This window comes from Amphiura filiformis, chromosome 6 (assembly GCF_039555335.1).
Source record: "Amphiura filiformis chromosome 6, Afil_fr2py, whole genome shotgun sequence".
NCBI lineage: Eukaryota > Metazoa > Echinodermata > Ophiuroidea > Amphilepidida > Amphiuridae > Amphiura > Amphiura filiformis.
The window spans coordinates 60,165,861-60,183,638 of record NC_092633.1 but is presented as its reverse complement, the minus strand read 5'-3'; the positions used below and the strand labels follow the sequence as shown (position 1 = coordinate 60,183,638).

The 17,778-nt window shown below is 35.9% G+C and overlaps 1 protein-coding gene across 3 annotated transcripts in view; it reads right to left on the bottom strand.

The window, feature by feature from the left end:
• LOC140155757 (uncharacterized) overlaps positions 1-17,199 on the bottom strand; it is a 37,921-nt gene extending 20,722 nt beyond the window's left edge. For 2 of the 3 annotated variants that reach the window (XR_011859423.1, XM_072178713.1), the window contains exons 1-5: positions 17,035-17,191; positions 6,219-6,389; positions 5,002-5,240; positions 2,215-2,384; positions 1,038-1,213 (exon numbers count right to left, since the gene is read on the bottom strand). Coding sequence is in view for 2 of the 3 variants with exons in the window: in XM_072178713.1 (XP_072034814.1) it covers positions 1,038-1,213; positions 2,215-2,384; positions 5,002-5,240; positions 6,219-6,376 (743 nt within the window). In the remaining variant the exon portion in view is untranslated. Of the gene's footprint in view, positions 1-1,037; positions 1,214-2,214; positions 2,385-5,001; positions 5,241-6,218; positions 6,390-17,034 lie in introns of all 3 variants that reach the window. The other variant, XM_072178712.1, reaches the window with a different exon arrangement.
• Between the last annotated feature and the right edge of the window lie 579 nt (positions 17,200-17,778).

Below are 17,778 nucleotides of genomic sequence, written 5' to 3'. Positions count from 1 at the left end.
CGATGTGTTCACGCTTCTTTGATTGGTAGCTCTTGTTGTCGGCGAGAAAGTTAAATTCGCCTGGTCGATTTTTTTGTAGGGTAGGTAATAACAATAATTACAGGTATGAGACTGCACTTTCCTAAAAAAAACTGAAAAAACTGAAAATGCGCGTGAAATTGGGCAAAAAGTACCAAAAACAGGCTGAAATTAAATAAAGTTATGGAAATTTTGACTATAAAAAACTGAATTCAGTTTTTAAACTGAAAATTCTCATGCCTGTAATTAAAACTGGTTATATTTAACAGCGTTTTAGGACATAAAATGCCATTTTGATTTGTTTAAAATGTCAGATACGACGGTAATGAATGACAATAATAACTTTGCACCATCTATTTTTGAGTTCATTGTGTGAAATTGTCAGGTTTTGTTTTTCCTCGGAAAAATACCTCGGCCCAAAACAAAACCCTCCGATTTCACACAATGACCTAAAAAAAAATGGTGCGCAGTTATTATTGTCGAATCAGTAACATACAGACTGTTTGAAAATACTTTCTTCAGTGGCTGAAAATCAACAAATAATCCAGTGGGCTGATGAATAGTCAGTATGATTACCTTGTTACAATGTCATCATAACACTATTTTAGTGAGTCAAAGGTGGTCCTGCTGATCAACTGTTGAAATGAGGTATGTACACCTCACAAAAAAATGTGATACAATTGACATGTTCATGTAGGGGCTCATATTGAAATTCCCTTACACAGGAAGGTCTGTGCCATCCTGCAGCTTTCCTGTGAGCCTTCTTTTGTTAAAATCCTGGGCAGGGTGTATCACTGATGCATATAATCCATCCGTTTTATGACCGAGCTTTCCTGAGGCGCGCGCTTAGCGAGGGGAATCCTGCCTTCTTTCTGTGTGAAAACGTGGTAGGGTATTTCAATATGAGCCCTAGCAATTTCACTTCTAAAGGATTTTTGTAGTAAAATGAAATCAGCCAGGGAAAAAAGAGCACACAAACAGCCTGTTTGATTGTATTTAAATGTAAACACGGTACTCACTTTTTTGGTTTAGGTTCAGCAGGTTCTTTAGGCACCTTTTCCTTCTTGGGTGTTTTTCTTTTGGGCTCTCGTACAACTTTGGGCTCCTTTGGCTCTCGTTTAACTTTGGTCTCTTTGGGCTCCTTTTTGGCCGCACCTCCCTTTTCTGGGTCGCCTCGCTTCCTTGCAGTGGGTGGCTACAAATTAGAATAAAAAGTTCATGTTAAAGGCCCTTGATCTAATCGCCAGCCTCATCCCCTGATTGACTCAATTGTTGATGAGATTTTGGTATCATATACGGGTTGTTTTACAATCAGGGTACACCGACTGTTTTACAGGGGTGACAAATGAAGTGACTAGTTTTTCCTCAATTTATTTGTTTTTGTGTTATGGTTGGGTCAAATAGGAAATCTGTAAAATTCCTGTTTCAAATTCTCAATCATGAAAGCCAACTTGGGTATGCAGCTATGCACATACATGTGATGCAATCACGCAAAATGAGTCTGATGTCGAATAAAATTAAAATTCAGTTTACAATTTCATTAAATGAGCCATTCTCAGAGCTTTATGTTGCTGAAAACCCCATCATAATTAGACTTACGGTTCCAGAAATATGGCCATTTTAATATTGCTCAGAACAATAAAATACTATTATTGCCTACATGTACATCTCAAAATCAATATTCCCGACATCCGACTCATTTAGCTTGATTGCATCACATTGCATCGAGCATACTATGCAAATACCACACACTTACAATGCAAGTAAATCTTTTGAGAATTGACAAATCAAGGTCTTAGGTCGCGCGAACGCGTTGTTCTACGAAAAGTATGCTGATGCAACAGTACGCAGAAGGTACAATGTATGTCCTCTCATGAAATCTTGAGAATTAAAGACTATTCTATTAAAAGAATACACCCCTGTGGCAGATTTTGGAAATATCTTCCACAGGGGGAGTATGAGTTTCAGATGGAATCAGCACATATGAACAAATTCTGTTTGAGATTCACCCTTCCTCTGTGGAAGATTCATGTTGAATTGTTTTTAGAGGGTGTATGAAATTCAAATAGAGCTGCCTAATACATTGATTCCATTTGAAATTCATACTCCCCTTGTGGAAAATATTTCTAATATCTTCTACAGGGGGAGTGTGGACTTTAAACAGAATAGCCCATTTTAAAAAACCAAATACAATACCTTTGGTGGAGATTCAGCTTTATGTTTTGTTTTCTTCTTCAATATCTCCCAGTCTGATGATGGATCTTCATCTCCTGGAGAACCAGTCTCTGGTACGTACTCTGCATCAGCACTAGACTCTTCCACAGCCTCTTCTAATGCATCAGCTACAAAGGCATCAGCTTCAATTTCTATGCAGCGAGAATGAAACAACAAAGTAAATAGAAGGTGGGTCATCACACTTTCCTGTATATAAATGTGTAGGATAATGTCTTTTTGTATTTTGAGTATTGCATTTGGTGGTGGAAGAAGCAACCTATTCAACCCCAATGGAAGGGAAGAAAAAATATCAACTTCACACTACTCCCGAACTTAGTGTGGTGCATTGGATTCCTTGTGCATAAATGTATACTTTATATCGGGTGGGTGCATATTTGAAATGTTGATTTCAAGATGCATGAACATATTTAAAATCTGGGGGAGGGAGGGGAAGGGGTGTTATATACATCAATGGTCAGAATTCAGTACTGCATGATGAGAGGTATACCAAGGCACTAAACAGCAGAAATTCTAGTTTTGATAAATGCTGACTAATCATTGAAACCAGGATCTAAAATGGGGTTTCATGGCTGTTACACATCTAACTGCACACATTTACAAGGAACATTTGAGGGACCTTCTGTATCTTAGCCAGATATTGCAGCTCTATCGTGTTTTTGAACTACAAAATGGCTAGCTTGTCCGTTAACAATCTGAGATGATGCCATATTAAGTTACGTAAGTTTTAGTACTGCAAGCAAGACTTCAATCTTTATCATAATGACATCTACGGACCTGAAGTTTTGAAGCGGTACATAGGGATGCATTGTACGTTTAAGAAATACAAAGTTCAAGATGCTTCAAGAAACATACCTAGTATTTGTCAGTTTATTGATGAACATCACAAGAAGAGTGCTGCTCAATATGATAAATCTAAATCATGAAAATTAAGGGCATACTACACCCATATATTGGTTTGATTGGTCTAAAAAAATATTTTTTCATTTATAGATAGGCGATATATGCACGGATCATGTGAAATAAAAAAAAATGGAAAAAAAAGAAGAAAAACAATGCTTTTACACATTGTAGTAAGTCATTTTAGCCCTATATATTTTTTGTTTACTGTGTATCCTAGTAACTCAGATCTGTGTTTCATAACAAACTATAATTTATTCTTTTCAACATGTTCAAGTAGGGTACATGAATAGAATACATTAAATCCTTTGTTATACTCTCTATAGAAAATCTATAGTGGTGCATGCAAAATATATAACACTGAATAAATTAAATAAACACTTACACAATGGATGAATAGTCATTAGTCAATTTAATTATATAATGTGTTGTTAGGAGAAGAAAAGGCTATTAGGTCACCGTATGTCAGGTTATAGGTCAATTGGTTCAGGACTTCAGGTCAAATTTAAGCATCAATTTTGAATACACATGTAAGAGTCTGTGATATCATAATGAGGAATAATTTTGATATTCTGTCTTTAACTGGATATATATCGAGAAGTGCAAGGTGGATATACTAATATACCTTGGGATGTAAATGGTGAGTACAATTTAGAATGCCTAGTTGACATGGATTTCACAAATAAATATAAAATAGTTACCAAAATCACAAAAGCTAAGCTTACGGAAAACTACCCAATATGGTGGTATAGGTGACAAGAAATACACTTTTTTTCAACATTGCTGGAGTATGGTTGTGGTAACCTGTTACCTGGGGCTTAATTATGTTTCAGTGAAATAATGTCGCAAGTTAAAAATACAAAATATAGCTCAACATTGAAAATAGAAGCATTTTAACCAGTTCCTTTTTGATAGTTGTGGAGCACCAAGTTCATGAAGTCATAAAAGAAATCAGGAACCACTTATTCCCATTTTACATATCAACTTTATTTCCCTAACGTGTTAGCAACACATATCCAAAATTTTAACGAAATCCGTTGATAGTAAGCTTTCCAAAATGAAGTGAATTTAAATCATCAGTGATGTACCACCTTTTGGCTTCTACTTTTAAAAGCATGTAAGCTACGTTGATACCGATGCCACCAATAAAACGAGAAGATTTGCCCTTCATTTTGCATACCACTTTGTCCAAATTTTTTTGTAATTTTTTCACAAAATGCAAAAAAAAATCAATGGGTGTAGTACCCCCTTAAGCAATTTTGCAGGGCATTATTTTGACCAATTATGCAGTCAATTTAAATTATGACCAATTATGCAGTAAATTACTGCCCATGAAGATTGCAGGTTTTGCCTACTCAGGGAATGTTGAACCCACCCAAAACATGATATCAATTATCTCAACTTTGTTGTGTAAGTACAATGGGATTATTAGTCATCCAGGCATGCCCAAAATCCATGAGACAATTCCTCAGCTACATCCTTGGAACCCAAAAAAGAGCCCACATATTGTGATGTATTGTACAGCAGATGCCAATAATGTGTACTGTAACGAAAGATCCAATAACGTAATGAAATGAATAGACTGGAACTAGCATTTAAGGTTTTAAGCTATCATAAGTTATGATGCATTGTGACTTATACAAATTCACAAAAAGCATTTTGATCTCTAAATCACGTTTTTATCATTCTGTCTTTGGCCATACTTACACCAACAAAGACGTCATATTACTTGGTGATGCCAAACGGAAATTCTAGATTATGTAATGTAGCTTTACAATAAACAATGGGGAAAAATAAACGACCACCAAAAATGGACACAGTACATACATGAATATTTGAACCCAAACATACCTTCTTTAATGTGTTGAACTTTAACCTGCTTTCTCCTTGATTTCCTAAGAGGTATCACCACAATGTCTTCTTCTTTTTCTTCTTCTACTTCTTCCTCAGGTGATTCCACCATCAGTGCACAGATCTCCTGAAGGGTCTCCCATCCTTCCTCAGCTTTCTGTTTCAGTTGCAAGGCTTCATCTGATTGTGGCGGCTCTTTGTTAGTCCATGTCAAACCATTACCACCAATCAAGTCATAACTATGCAAAAAATGGATATCAACATCACTTACATCAGGGTCATTAAGTGTAAAGCACCTTCAAAAGGCTACAGATTCGATCTCAAAATGCTATTTTTATGTCAACAGATAAGGCACAATGACCTTCCAAACTCTTAGACGATGCAAAATCTAATAAAAACAATGCATCCTTGGATCACAAAACCTCTTTGAGTTAAAATAAATGAAGGGTGTGAAACTTAATACAAATTACAATGGGGTTTGGGGTCAAAAATGCCGACTCTTCTTCACTTCTTGTGTTTAAAAAAAATCTGGTTGATTATGGTATACGTGTGTTCATGTGGACCCTTCTATTTGAGGTCTAGCTAACAACATGAAATGTGAATTCTGACATATCATAAAACCCACAAGGCTCAGATAGTGGACCCTCCGTTAACCAAATGTGTTTGTGGGTTCCAGTGGACCAGTGGATTTTTTTCCTAGCGCTATTTCTGATACCTAAGACATAATTAAGCTGACCCTTTTCATGTCATAAAACAAAAAAAGACTGAAGAAGTGAAAGTGAGGCTGTTGAATATGTAAACCAAGCTTAACCTACATCTGTACATGTAACAGTAAACACTGGAACAAGATGAAGTTCCTGCAGTGTCTATTCTAAATCAGTTCAAATTGTGGAAAATTGAGCTAGCTTGAAATCACCCTGGGCAAGGAAGGAACTCACTCTATTAATACCAGGTCCACGGTTAGTAGATTACTTTCATAAGTCCACGTTTGGATTATGATATGTGTGTGTGGGTCCATGGTTTCCCTGTTAACAACCACACACTCAATACAGCTCCACGATTGTCGGTGAAAACGAGTAGTGTTGTGTGTGTAATAAGAGAAATATTTGCAAGAAAAACTTCTCCTTTTTGAGTACTATCCAACCCTTCTTTTAGGGAAGAAAACTAAAGCCTCTGATAATCCCTCTTTAAAACTGGCACCATTGCCAATTACTTACCAATCTAGTAGCATCTGTGCCACCTGCATATCATTCAGGAATTCATGGGCTGTTTTCACTCCATTCCATCTCTCAATCTCTTGCTGGATATCAACCACACTAGCAGTCCCACCTTCCTGCTGTAGACGTCTAGCTGGTTGACGTTTAACTCGCGGCATAATCACTTTAGCACTGCAAGCAAAATTGTATACCATTAGAAGACAAATTTAACCAACTATTCTATGAGCCCAACCAACCCATATGATCCAGATAGATATGATCACATTTTTGACATGTGAGGACGGGCTTTTAAGCTTCAAAACTGGGTGGCTTTGGACAGATTTCCTGTAAATAGTTTCTACATTGGCAAGCACCAATAGAGGACATTTCATGCCTGTGCAGAGTCAACAAGTTTATGAGTCGCCGATGCGGCATCGAACAGGTGCACTGCAAAATTCCTGGCGGCAGAGTGACTACATCGCACAGTCGCACTGGAACTCTACAGTCACCACCGCCGTCATTCCATAAAACTTACCTTATGTTGGCTGATGGAGTCACTACAGGTGAGTGACTACATCGGAAACAAGGCAGTAGGGTACTATGCAGCAGTGTCATCATGCAGTGACTATGCTGGCTTCCGATGTATTACCTACGACATGCCTTATGTCGACATCGGCACGTATCCCGACCAGGCCTGGAAATAAGTCGGTCTGAACCAGGAGCCAAACATTTGGAAAAGCGGCTCCTGGTCCTGTAATTTTCTAGCGAACCAGGAGCCATTTTTAAAGAGCCAGGAGTCGTTTTTCTGAAAGTTTCAAAATGCTTATTTTTGTTACTTCTACAGCTTTCGATGCTCACCTGAGATGTTATCTGAACAGACTTTTAATTTACTTTATTTTATTTTATTTTATTTATTTATTTTATTTTTTTATATTTTAATTTATTTTATTTTATTTTATTTTATTTTATTATTTTATTTTATTTTATTTTATTTTATTTTATTTTATTTTATTTTATTTTATTTTATTTTATTTTATTTTATTTTATTTTATTTTATTTTATTTTATTTTATTTTATTTTATTTTATTTTATTTTATTTTATTTTATTTTATTTTATTTTATTTTATTTTATTTTATTTTTTATGAGCCCTGAAGGCAAATATCAAGGAAAATTGGCAAAATATTAGGTAAAAGATAAGATTTGGCACTGCATTTTGTTGAAAATACATTGGAAATGGCCAATATTTTGAGTGGAAATGAGCTTGCCTGACGAAGTTTTACTGGGTCATTTCCTGAGCACTCAACTTGTCAAAATGGAGCAATAATGGTCATATATACCGGGCGCAAAATTCAGATTTTCTCTGGCACCTGGGAGTGTAATTCTGGTTGGATCCAGGCGTCAAAACTCGGTAACCGTAGGGTAAAAATCGCTCGGCGCCTGCTTGTTTCCAGGCTTGATCCCGACATGTCGACATCAAAAAAAAATTCTAAAATTTTTGTTTTTAAATTTTCAAAAAATATTTTTGGCCAGAAAAGCAAGTTATAGGCCCAAAATTACTTGTTAATCAAGGTTAGAAACCAGAGAAATACTGCTACTGAAAAAAACAATGCCAATTTTTTTTTTACAAAGTTGGATAAATTTGTATATATTTTGATCACCTTTGCTTCTATTGAACAGTCAGGGACACATTGAATTAGTATGCATTGCTAGCTGTTCAAATAGAAGCAAAAGTACCGGTAATTAAAATGTACAACTGTATCCAACTTTGTAAAAAAAAAAAATTGGATTTTTTTTTTTTTTTAGTAGCAGTATTTCTCTGGTTTCCAACCTTGAATAACAAGTCATTTTGGGCCTATAACTTGCTTTTCTGGCCAAAAAAAAATGTCGACATATGTCGCCGTCGTCGGTATACGAATTATATCGACATGTCGACATTAAAAAACGGTGCCGACGACAGCACTAATTACCTGCTCGATACCGCATAGGCGACTCATGAGGTACACCACTGACTAGATTCTGACAGTGGTCCACATCTTGTAGTCACATCAAAGTGACTCTTCCGTTCCAACAGTGTTGGAATTAAGCATTTTTTTATGCGTAGCAAAATTTGCTTTCATTACTTTTCTCTTGGTACATTCACATACTTCAGTGTGTAAGTCTATCGCATAAAAATGCTACTCAACTCGAAAATTGTGTAGCAAATTGATAAAATTGTGTAGCATTTTGCTACGCGATACCAGCTATTTCCAACGCTAGTACTGCCCCCATGCGCCGCCTGCTAACTAGGCCTATTATTCTTCTTATAATATTTTAACATCTTAAAAAATTTGCAATTTTTCTTTGTTTTTTTTCGAAGTGTTTCATTCTTTGCATGTTTGTTGATTCCTTTCTGTTTATTATTTATTTATATAAATTACTTAAAAATATAAATTCAAATAACCACCATTTACCAATTAAATGTTTAAATTTATTTATCATATTAGTTTATTGAATTATATTTTACATGTTTACATGCATTTTTTAAATTTCTTTAGCGGCCTACTATTAAGTACTAACATGTAACAAATTTATTTTATTCATCTAATATTTCCTTTATTTTTATTAAAGTTTACTTTGCAATTTTGGCTATTTCCCCCCCCCCCCTAATTATTTGAAAAGAGAAAAAATATGGCAACAAAAGTGAAACTGGCAACCTAAAAAGTCGCATACTTTGTTGCCTGTGTGTGACCACAGTGTCAAAGCCTTGTAAGTTGAAAGGCTACAATATAATGCTAGGGACAGGCACATCTGAGCGAGGGCGCTATTTATTTTACTTGATAATAAAGCCCTATGTAAATCTGTGCCATTTTGTGCCACTGAAAACACCATTTTTTGAGAAAATGATGAATAAAACCAAAATTAATCTTTTTCAGATGCATAGTTTGCATTGACAACAGATTCAATGCTTTAGGAACCAGAGTGCAACATTGACTTCACTTTTGAATATTTTTTTCTGTGAGATAGGCCTTGTTGTAAATCGCTGTTTTGGTCAAAAAGGGGCATTTTTGGGAAAAAATTCTATTTTGACCCAAAATTCATCTTCAGACAAAAGGGAAACATGGTTTGACAAAAACTTTCATCCTTTTCACATAACAATTCCAGTTTACTTTATTTGCTGGGAGTAAGCACTTTTTTTTTATCGCTTGGGTAGGCTAGCTCACATCACACACTATAGGTGGCGCTATTCGTCCATAGGGAAGAGGAATGTGCATGTACGGTCCAAAAATGGCTTTACTGTGGGGCTCAATGGAGAAAATCACTAAAAATTAATTTTGACAACCAAAACCTAAGTGATGTTGACTTATGTTGGTACTGGCATGATACTGGATTCATACACTATCACATAGTGCAATCCATGTTCCACCAAGTCAACGCTCGATTTAGCTCAAAAGCAATTTGTGTGTAAATCAAGACCATCCAAAACACCTTTCTTACAGTAAAGAATAGGACTATAGGAGGTGATCTGGGGTCACATACAGTAGTGTGCATTTTACATGTGCCTGCTGTCACAATTTCACACACAAAATTTTGGGCAATTTGATGACACTGTTTTTGTCTGTAACTTCAAAAGTATTCTGTCGGTCCGTGTCACGTCACTTCCGGTTGATGATGTTCGAGTGAAAACTAAGTCCTTGATTCGATTTTTGTTGATGATTTCTGTCATTGGTGTAATGTAAACTTCGATCGCAAATAGTCAGTGGAATCAAACAACCGTTTCTTAGTCTTCAGAGTGAAAGAAACTTACTTGATTTGCCGTTTATATACTGACAAACTTAAAATTAAATTCCATGGTCGAGTGTCGTTTTTTCCGAAATTGAATGCCACTCCAGCAACATCGCTATGTAGCCTCCTTCACAGCCGGTTTCTGTTGTTCACAACAAACCGTGAGCCACATGCAGTTTGGGCCCGAGACTAGAGATAGCCCGGATGTCCGCAGGGCATAGGAAAAAATTTTCCTGTCTGGGAACTTAAACTATGTTGCTTTAAATTTTCTGTGAAATTCGCGAGCGCCTTGTCGCTCGCCCTTAATGGTTGGGGTCCAGGGGCTCAAAAAGCCTAAAAAGCTCATGGATTTTAGACTTTTTAAAGTAAGAAATCAGGCACAAGAGTGAGCTTTGATAAAAAAAACCTCTGAAATATTATCCATGTGGGCCGAGGAGGCAGAGCCCCTGCGGGGGTCGAGGGGGCAGTCGAGCCCAGGCGATTTGAGCAGATTTAGCACCCCAAAAGAGGCCATTTGTGACATAAAAATGCATATCTATGTTACAGTAATTCTTGGCCTGTTTCAGACGTTTTTGAAAAAATGCTTCCTTCACCCTAAAAAAGTGGTTTTAAATGTTCAGTTTCCTATACTTTTGTACATGAGAGGCATTCTTCAAAGTTTTTTCTTTGCCTAACACATGGCCTACATGGCTGAAATTGATATAGATAATGCACAATATAAAAACAATGATTCATAAAATTTTTGACACCCCCTCTTTGGGTATGTGGGAGGAGGCCCTCATGCGGAATACTAATGTGCATGAAGTTTTTTTCTTCTGGGTAAGAATTTTTTCCTTGCATGCAACAGCCTTTTTCTTGCAGGTTAGAAATTTGATAAATAGGTCCATGCATGCATTTTGCATATGATGACCTATTTTATCAAATTTCTACCCTGCAATAAAGAAGCTGTTGCATGTAAGAAAAAAGTTCTTACCCAGAAGAAAAAAGCTTTTACTTAAATGTAATTTTTTGTATTTCCAGAATTTTAGAAATTTTTCATTTTCAATTTCCAAAATTATGTGAAAGGTTTCTCTTTTATTTTGTTAGCAATAAAAAAAACAATTTCCATGAAAATTGAAATGAGGCAAATTTAAATTAATTAAAACGTTATAAACACATTCATGCAATGCATTTAAAAACATTAAATACAGGGCAGATTTTCTGTCATTTTCAGGTGAAATTAATTTCTACCCTAATTCCCTTTTGGGGGTAAGGCCAAGGGTTAGTTGGGCTTTGGTGGTTTGAATACATGCAGTAAAGTTTGTGAGTGGGTAGGAAAACATTTCAAAAAAACTTAGAAAAAATTAAAAAAAAATAAAATAAAAATAAAAAAAAAATCATTTTTTTTTTTTCTGTGAGCGTCCATTTTTTTTCTGGGAACGGCGCGGCCGCGTTACCGCGGATTTCGAGGGCCTGGATGTCTGACCGACAGAATATGCACTAGAAACATGATTGACCCCTTATTGTTTAGGTAATTTAATTCTCTTTCAAATGAAAGAACTTTCAGCTAAAAATATTGAACTTTAAAATTTTATGAACATCCCTAGCTTGGGAAAAATCATTGTTTTTGCCTAAAATGGACTCAAAATGGCTGAAAAACGGCAAAATTTGACCAAAAATAGCACAAAAATCACATTTTCACCACCTTAAAATTTGAATTTGCATACAAAATTTCACAGATGTGCATGTGTTGAAAATGATAATATACATAATATTATTCAACAAAAATTAGATTAAATTACAATGAAAACAAAAAATTGACAGAGGGGCACAAAAATGATCAAGTCCCCCATGCAGAGAACTTCTGAGTCTGAGAAGTTCTCTCTTCCAATAAACAACAATTCATGACTCATGTTGATAGAATTAATTTGAAATTGTTATGCCTGTCCCTAGCGACGCGTTCAATAAGATCGATCGTGGTGATCTCGGCAAGTATAAGGCCATGCATCGTGAACTCGCCGACTTTGCGTCACACCTTGATTTTTCTGTCATGATGCACCTTGTTTGGTATAAATTGTCATATCTGGAAATCTATACACCCTATGATAGTAAAAGTATACATTTTTGGAAAGCTATTGGTCCAAGGAATCTAAAAATGGAATCAGAATTAGTGTAGGGTATATGTGAAAAGAAATAATGTAAAAAATGCAAGCCCATTTTATATTTTTGATGAAGCTTACTTGGGGTACTGGTTTTCATTCATGTGTACCCCTCCATCAATTCTTAATGCAGTTTTGAAAAGTACAGACCATTAGCTTTCTGATGATATAGGGCTTTATGATAGTAAACCAATGTGTATTTCAGAAAATGGTTGGTGGAATTTTATACCGATTCAACTCATCAGTCTAGTACATTTTGAAAAATATTTTCTTAGGGTAACACCCTACACTACTTTCAAGTGCATTTTTGGATTCCTTGAGCCAAGAGCTTTCCAAAAATGTATACTTTGGTTATTCTAGGGGGTATACTTTTAAAAATACAGCGATGGTAATCTCTAGCAGTATATTGCGGTTGAAAATTTGGGTTTACTGTGTAGAGAATAGGGACTAATTTGTATGTCATGTGACTTACCTGTGACTACCAGTCCTCTTATATTATTTTAAGAAAGTTAAGGTATTTAAATGTTTACATGGACAACTAAGCTATCTTTTGATACCAAATTTATAGTAATAAGGACACATTTGAAGTGCATAATGAACAATTTTACAATTGTGTGCACTTAAAATACAAACTACCCATAGAGTTTGTACATGAGTGCACCGCTGCCACATGCACCGCTGCCACCACCACCCCTGACTTGGTCAATTGGATTGGGTGCCATTCTGCCAATGTTCAAGATATCTTAATAAACTGTCCATAGTTACTAATCAATATCTTAGCCTTCATTTGATACCACATTTACTGTCATACATCTATATTTCTTCCAAAGATACACTCAAAAAACAAAATGATCACAGTGAAAAGTGTGACGCCACCACCCTTTTTGGGTGTTGAGTTCAAAACGCATGGCCATAATTATTCTCATTCCTCCAGTTTCTGAGGTCTATTTTAATACTTAGTACTTCTATGTGGATGGACAGACTGTACTATCATGTAGGTATGCTAGGTGAATTCAAATTTGCCATCAAACTGCATCATTTTATATATCAAATTAAAGCCCTTGAGTAAACAAAACCAAAACTGAAAACCTTTTTTTCATAGCACTTTCCGTAGAAAAGTTACATCTTGTCAAAGACTGACTTTCATCAAAAAGATTCAGCTAGCAAAATTCCTAAAAGCGGCATTTCGGGGTGTTTCTAGATCTTAGTCTCATGGCGATAGCAGCTTTTTTTAATGGAACTGCTATCAAAATCCTCTATAATTCCATGTGCGACTTGATTATCACCATAAAAGTCATATATTTGGGTCAAGTGAAGTATAGAAAACATATTTATGTAGGTTTCCTTCACCGACCTATTCTCGAAAAAAATTCAAATTTCTATGTAAATATTAGGGTGTCCACTGTGCAGCGCACGGCGTACCGTTGTTTTCCATTCACACACAAGCACACGGCTTGTTGAGCATAAAAAAAAGCGTTTTAGAATTGCTCTCATTTGTTTAATATTTAAGATAGAGTTATACAACTTCGTAATACAACTAAAAAGGGATGAAATCAAATAGAAATCCAAAAAATATTGCAATCCGATGAGTATTTTTGCATCTACGATTTTCCAAAGTTGAGGTTTTTTCCGACTCCGAGCGGCCATGTTGGTCGTTTTTTTTTGTGATGGCTCCAATATTTTTCGTCAAAATGGTGATTTATATCTCAAAATAGAAACTACACGCGGCCTATAAATGATTATTTTTATTAATTGTATATTAAGTACAGACTTCAGTGCCCTATATACTGAAATCCCTAGATTTTTTGATAAAGGGAAAGTATTTTAATATTTTTTTCAAAAATGTATCACTTACGGAAATATGCTTCCCGTGGCCCAATATATTGTATGTGATATCAAAATAAAGCTTGTTCTGTCAGCTACAAGATCCATTAAAAAAAATCTCTGTAAATCGCCCATGTGTATTTTCTTTCCCATACATTGTCATACCATACACGCCCGTTGGTTTCAATGCGAAACAAGGTGAAAATCAGCTGCTGTGTTGCCAGCTAGCTCATAATATCGTCCCGCTGTTAGTGCACATGACTAGCGTGCGTGCAAAACCAAGGCATGTGCCAGTTCTGTATGATGGCGCGCTGTCGAGTCTGCATGTGTTGCCGTATTCAACTAACACGTGGTTCGCTTTCGAAGCCGGTTGGGGCCGGTTCTGTGTTAGTGATTGTAATAAAAAAAAAAAGACTGTTCATCTTCTGGTACATTTTTAGAGATGTTTTATCCCGAGTTTTATAAACAATAAAAACCAGGCAGTTATGTGGTACAGGTTTTTGTTTAAAAAAATCATAGGCTTGCAGATGGTGAATAGAATGTTATTTCTATTTCTAACGTAATGATTTGTTTAAATGCAACCACGCAAACCATTAATATGTTGTCCCTCATTAATTGTCTACTACGATGGCGGGTCAATATGGTATCACCCAACAGGCCAAGTATGCAGTGATTGCAATCGCAAGCCACGAGGTGTAGCTGGGCTATTCCATTGATTGGAATAGGGGTGATGTCTCAGGGTGATGTGTATGATATTGGAGGGGCACTTTTCAAAGCCCTAAATTTAGATTAGTTTTTCATTTTTTTTTAAATAATACTTATTTATTTTGTATGTTTATTTTATATACAACATTTTTGTTGTATCTTTTTTCGATTTAAGCCCGTTTTTTTTTTAATTTAATATTTTTAATTAAAAAAAAACACACCAACATTGGGTGGGGGGGGAGGGGACCGGGAAAGAGGGATGGGATGGGAAGGGGTTTGGGGCATGAGATGTGAAAGGAAGACATGCAAATAAATCTCTTTAAAAAAGTTTAAGACTTTTAACTTTAATTGTTCACAAGTGTTTTTAAATACTTTTGTATTTTAATATAACAGGTCTCAAGTTACTGGTAATTTCATGAAACAGGACAGTTTAAGGGGATATGGGACTTTATCTTTGAGGTTTTAGTTAGTTTGTTTTGTTTTTGTTTTGAATATGCTCAATCAAGTCAATTAAAGAATTGTTTGTTGATGTTCTTTCATATTATTAATCTTAGCTCTAATTTTTGGTTCACATTTTGCAAGGGTATTATTGCTCCTCGGTCTATACTTTGAAATACCCATAAACAAAATGGAATATTCCACTCAGTTTGCAATTGAATGAGACTTGTATTAAATGATTTTTATTTTATTTTTCAACCATCCTATTTTTACATCAAATAGGAAACAAATGTACATTACATATAATCAAAACAATTCATAAAGCCTACATTTAAATACATGTGAACCTAAATTGAAGTTACAAAAATCCCTCAACATGGATTGATTCACTATACTTGTTCCATGCATTGAGCAGGCCTACTCTATTATCTTCAACAAAAATATTTGTACATTATAAAAATTACAAAGACTAGAATTGTGTTCTTTATGGTTCTTTCAAGTACAGGTATATTTTATTAGCAACATTACAATAGAAAATGTGAGCATTCATGTATATATGTGTTCCCTCAAGAGACAAGGGTCGAAATTGAAGAACAATAAAAATTACCACTTTTATTAAATGGAACATCCCATTTTAAGTATGTTATTTTAATTTTAAAAAGTTCATTTGAACAACATATCATACTTAATTCACTTCTCAACAATATTATACAGTTGCTGTCAAGTGTAAACAGATCACATTGCAAACATTACCAAACAAATTTATTATAGCAAATCTTGAGCTTCATTTGTACCATCGCTGTAAGATATGCTAATTTATGCAAATTAAGCCGTAAAACTAACAAAACATCAAATTATTGAACATAAAACTTGATCCACATCATGTGTACTACCAACATGCCAAGTTACATAAGAATTGCATTTCAAATAACTTCACAACAGTACTTTAGAAAATGTATTTCAATGTAGCACAATTTTTGTTATTCCCCATAGAGATTGTACAGGCTTGATTCACAGGTGGAGCCATGAAAGCAATGCATTATGGGTAATATCAAATATGAGGCAAAACGATGTTTTTCAAAGTGCGATAACTCAAGAATGGCTATAGCTATTTGAATAAAACTTGGAATATAGTTAGACAAGGGATGAATACTTCCAATAACAAACATTGCAGTGTCAAAGAAACAGTAATTTTGTTTCCATGTTGTCTACAAAAGCGCCCTCTTTTGCACTTTTTACCAAAACGACGAAAATTGCGCTTTTTTGACGCCTTAAAACGGCTGTATCTGGGGACCGGACTGTCCGTTTTTGATAATTTTTTTTTTAATGAGTGTCTTTCAACATACTCTTTAGGATAAAATTTAAAAAAATACACAATTAACAATTTAAAATTTTGACCTGGACACCCTATAAATATGCATTGTGTTTGGGCCCCGGTCTTGGCGAATTTCGCTGACTAGCAAATGTGTTAACTAAGGTTTGCCTGGGATACCTATATCATGTATTGTACATTGCATGATACAATATATACCTAGTGCCGTACTATTACGCTGACTTTCGTATTCGGCGAGGAGGACGATTTCGACCTCCTGATTTGTTTACAAACAGAGAGGTAGACAAAAGACCGTTCCGCTTGTCCAAACACTCAAGTATCAGAAGGATGGTCCACAATAGCGTGATTCACATAACATGAATAGGGATTAAAAAGCTGTCACGTAGAACCATGTGCTTCTATTTTCCAATTTGCCATCAAGATTTCATATGGAAACAGTTCAGACCCAGTACACGATCATGTCAGAAATTAATATTTTGTTCTGGGTCTGATTATTCGGACTACAATATACCGTCAGCGGACCGTATGCATCAGTGCATGTATGGCCAGAGTTACAGGGCTAATCTCGAGCTAACTGCGCCGCGCGGTATGCATGAACCCTGGGCCAAAAGTTGCATAGAAACAAACAACGATTACCTTTCAACCTTAGCTATAAGAACTGCAGCATCCTCTTATAATGTCTAATTTGAATAAGAAGCAAGAAAAACGGATGAAATCTTCTGCTTTTTCATCGCCTAATTTTCCCCACCGATGAGTGCAGCGAAAGCTCGCTTGATGCCGTGTCAAAGGTCATGGCGTCGGATCGCCGGCGTCGTCTCTTTTTCCAGTCGTTTCAGCCATAGTAGCCTATTAGTAGAGAATTAGTGTCTAGCCAAAAGAGGAGAGGAAGCAATTTCGGCAAGCGATTTTTGGCACACATGCACCTTTCACTAAAACGCTCCAAAAAGGTTATACTAGTACTAGGCCCCGGGGGTAGGCCTACCGAGGGGGCCCCCCCAAAATTGCTCTGTGCATCTTCCATTTTAACCGAAAACACCATGTTTTTGCCCCGGTTTTTGCGCACTGGCCTGTTATATATTTAGCTTCAATTTGGGCTAAAATAGTCTAATATTGATTATTTTTTTCGCGCGCTTCACGCACAAATGTCCTAGCATGTCTATGAGCTTCTATGCTTGTTTCCCTCTAAATTGTAATGCTCCCGCCGACACCGTCGATCTTATATCTAAACCAAAACATAGCCCCGGGACATAGCCACTTGAGTGCACACTTTAGGTGCGTTATTGGCTGGCCCATGGCCCCCGCCATGGCCCCCAAAGGAAGACTTAGACGAATATACCTACAGTTAGGAAGCGAGCCCTTGTGTGTAGGCCTACTTTAGAT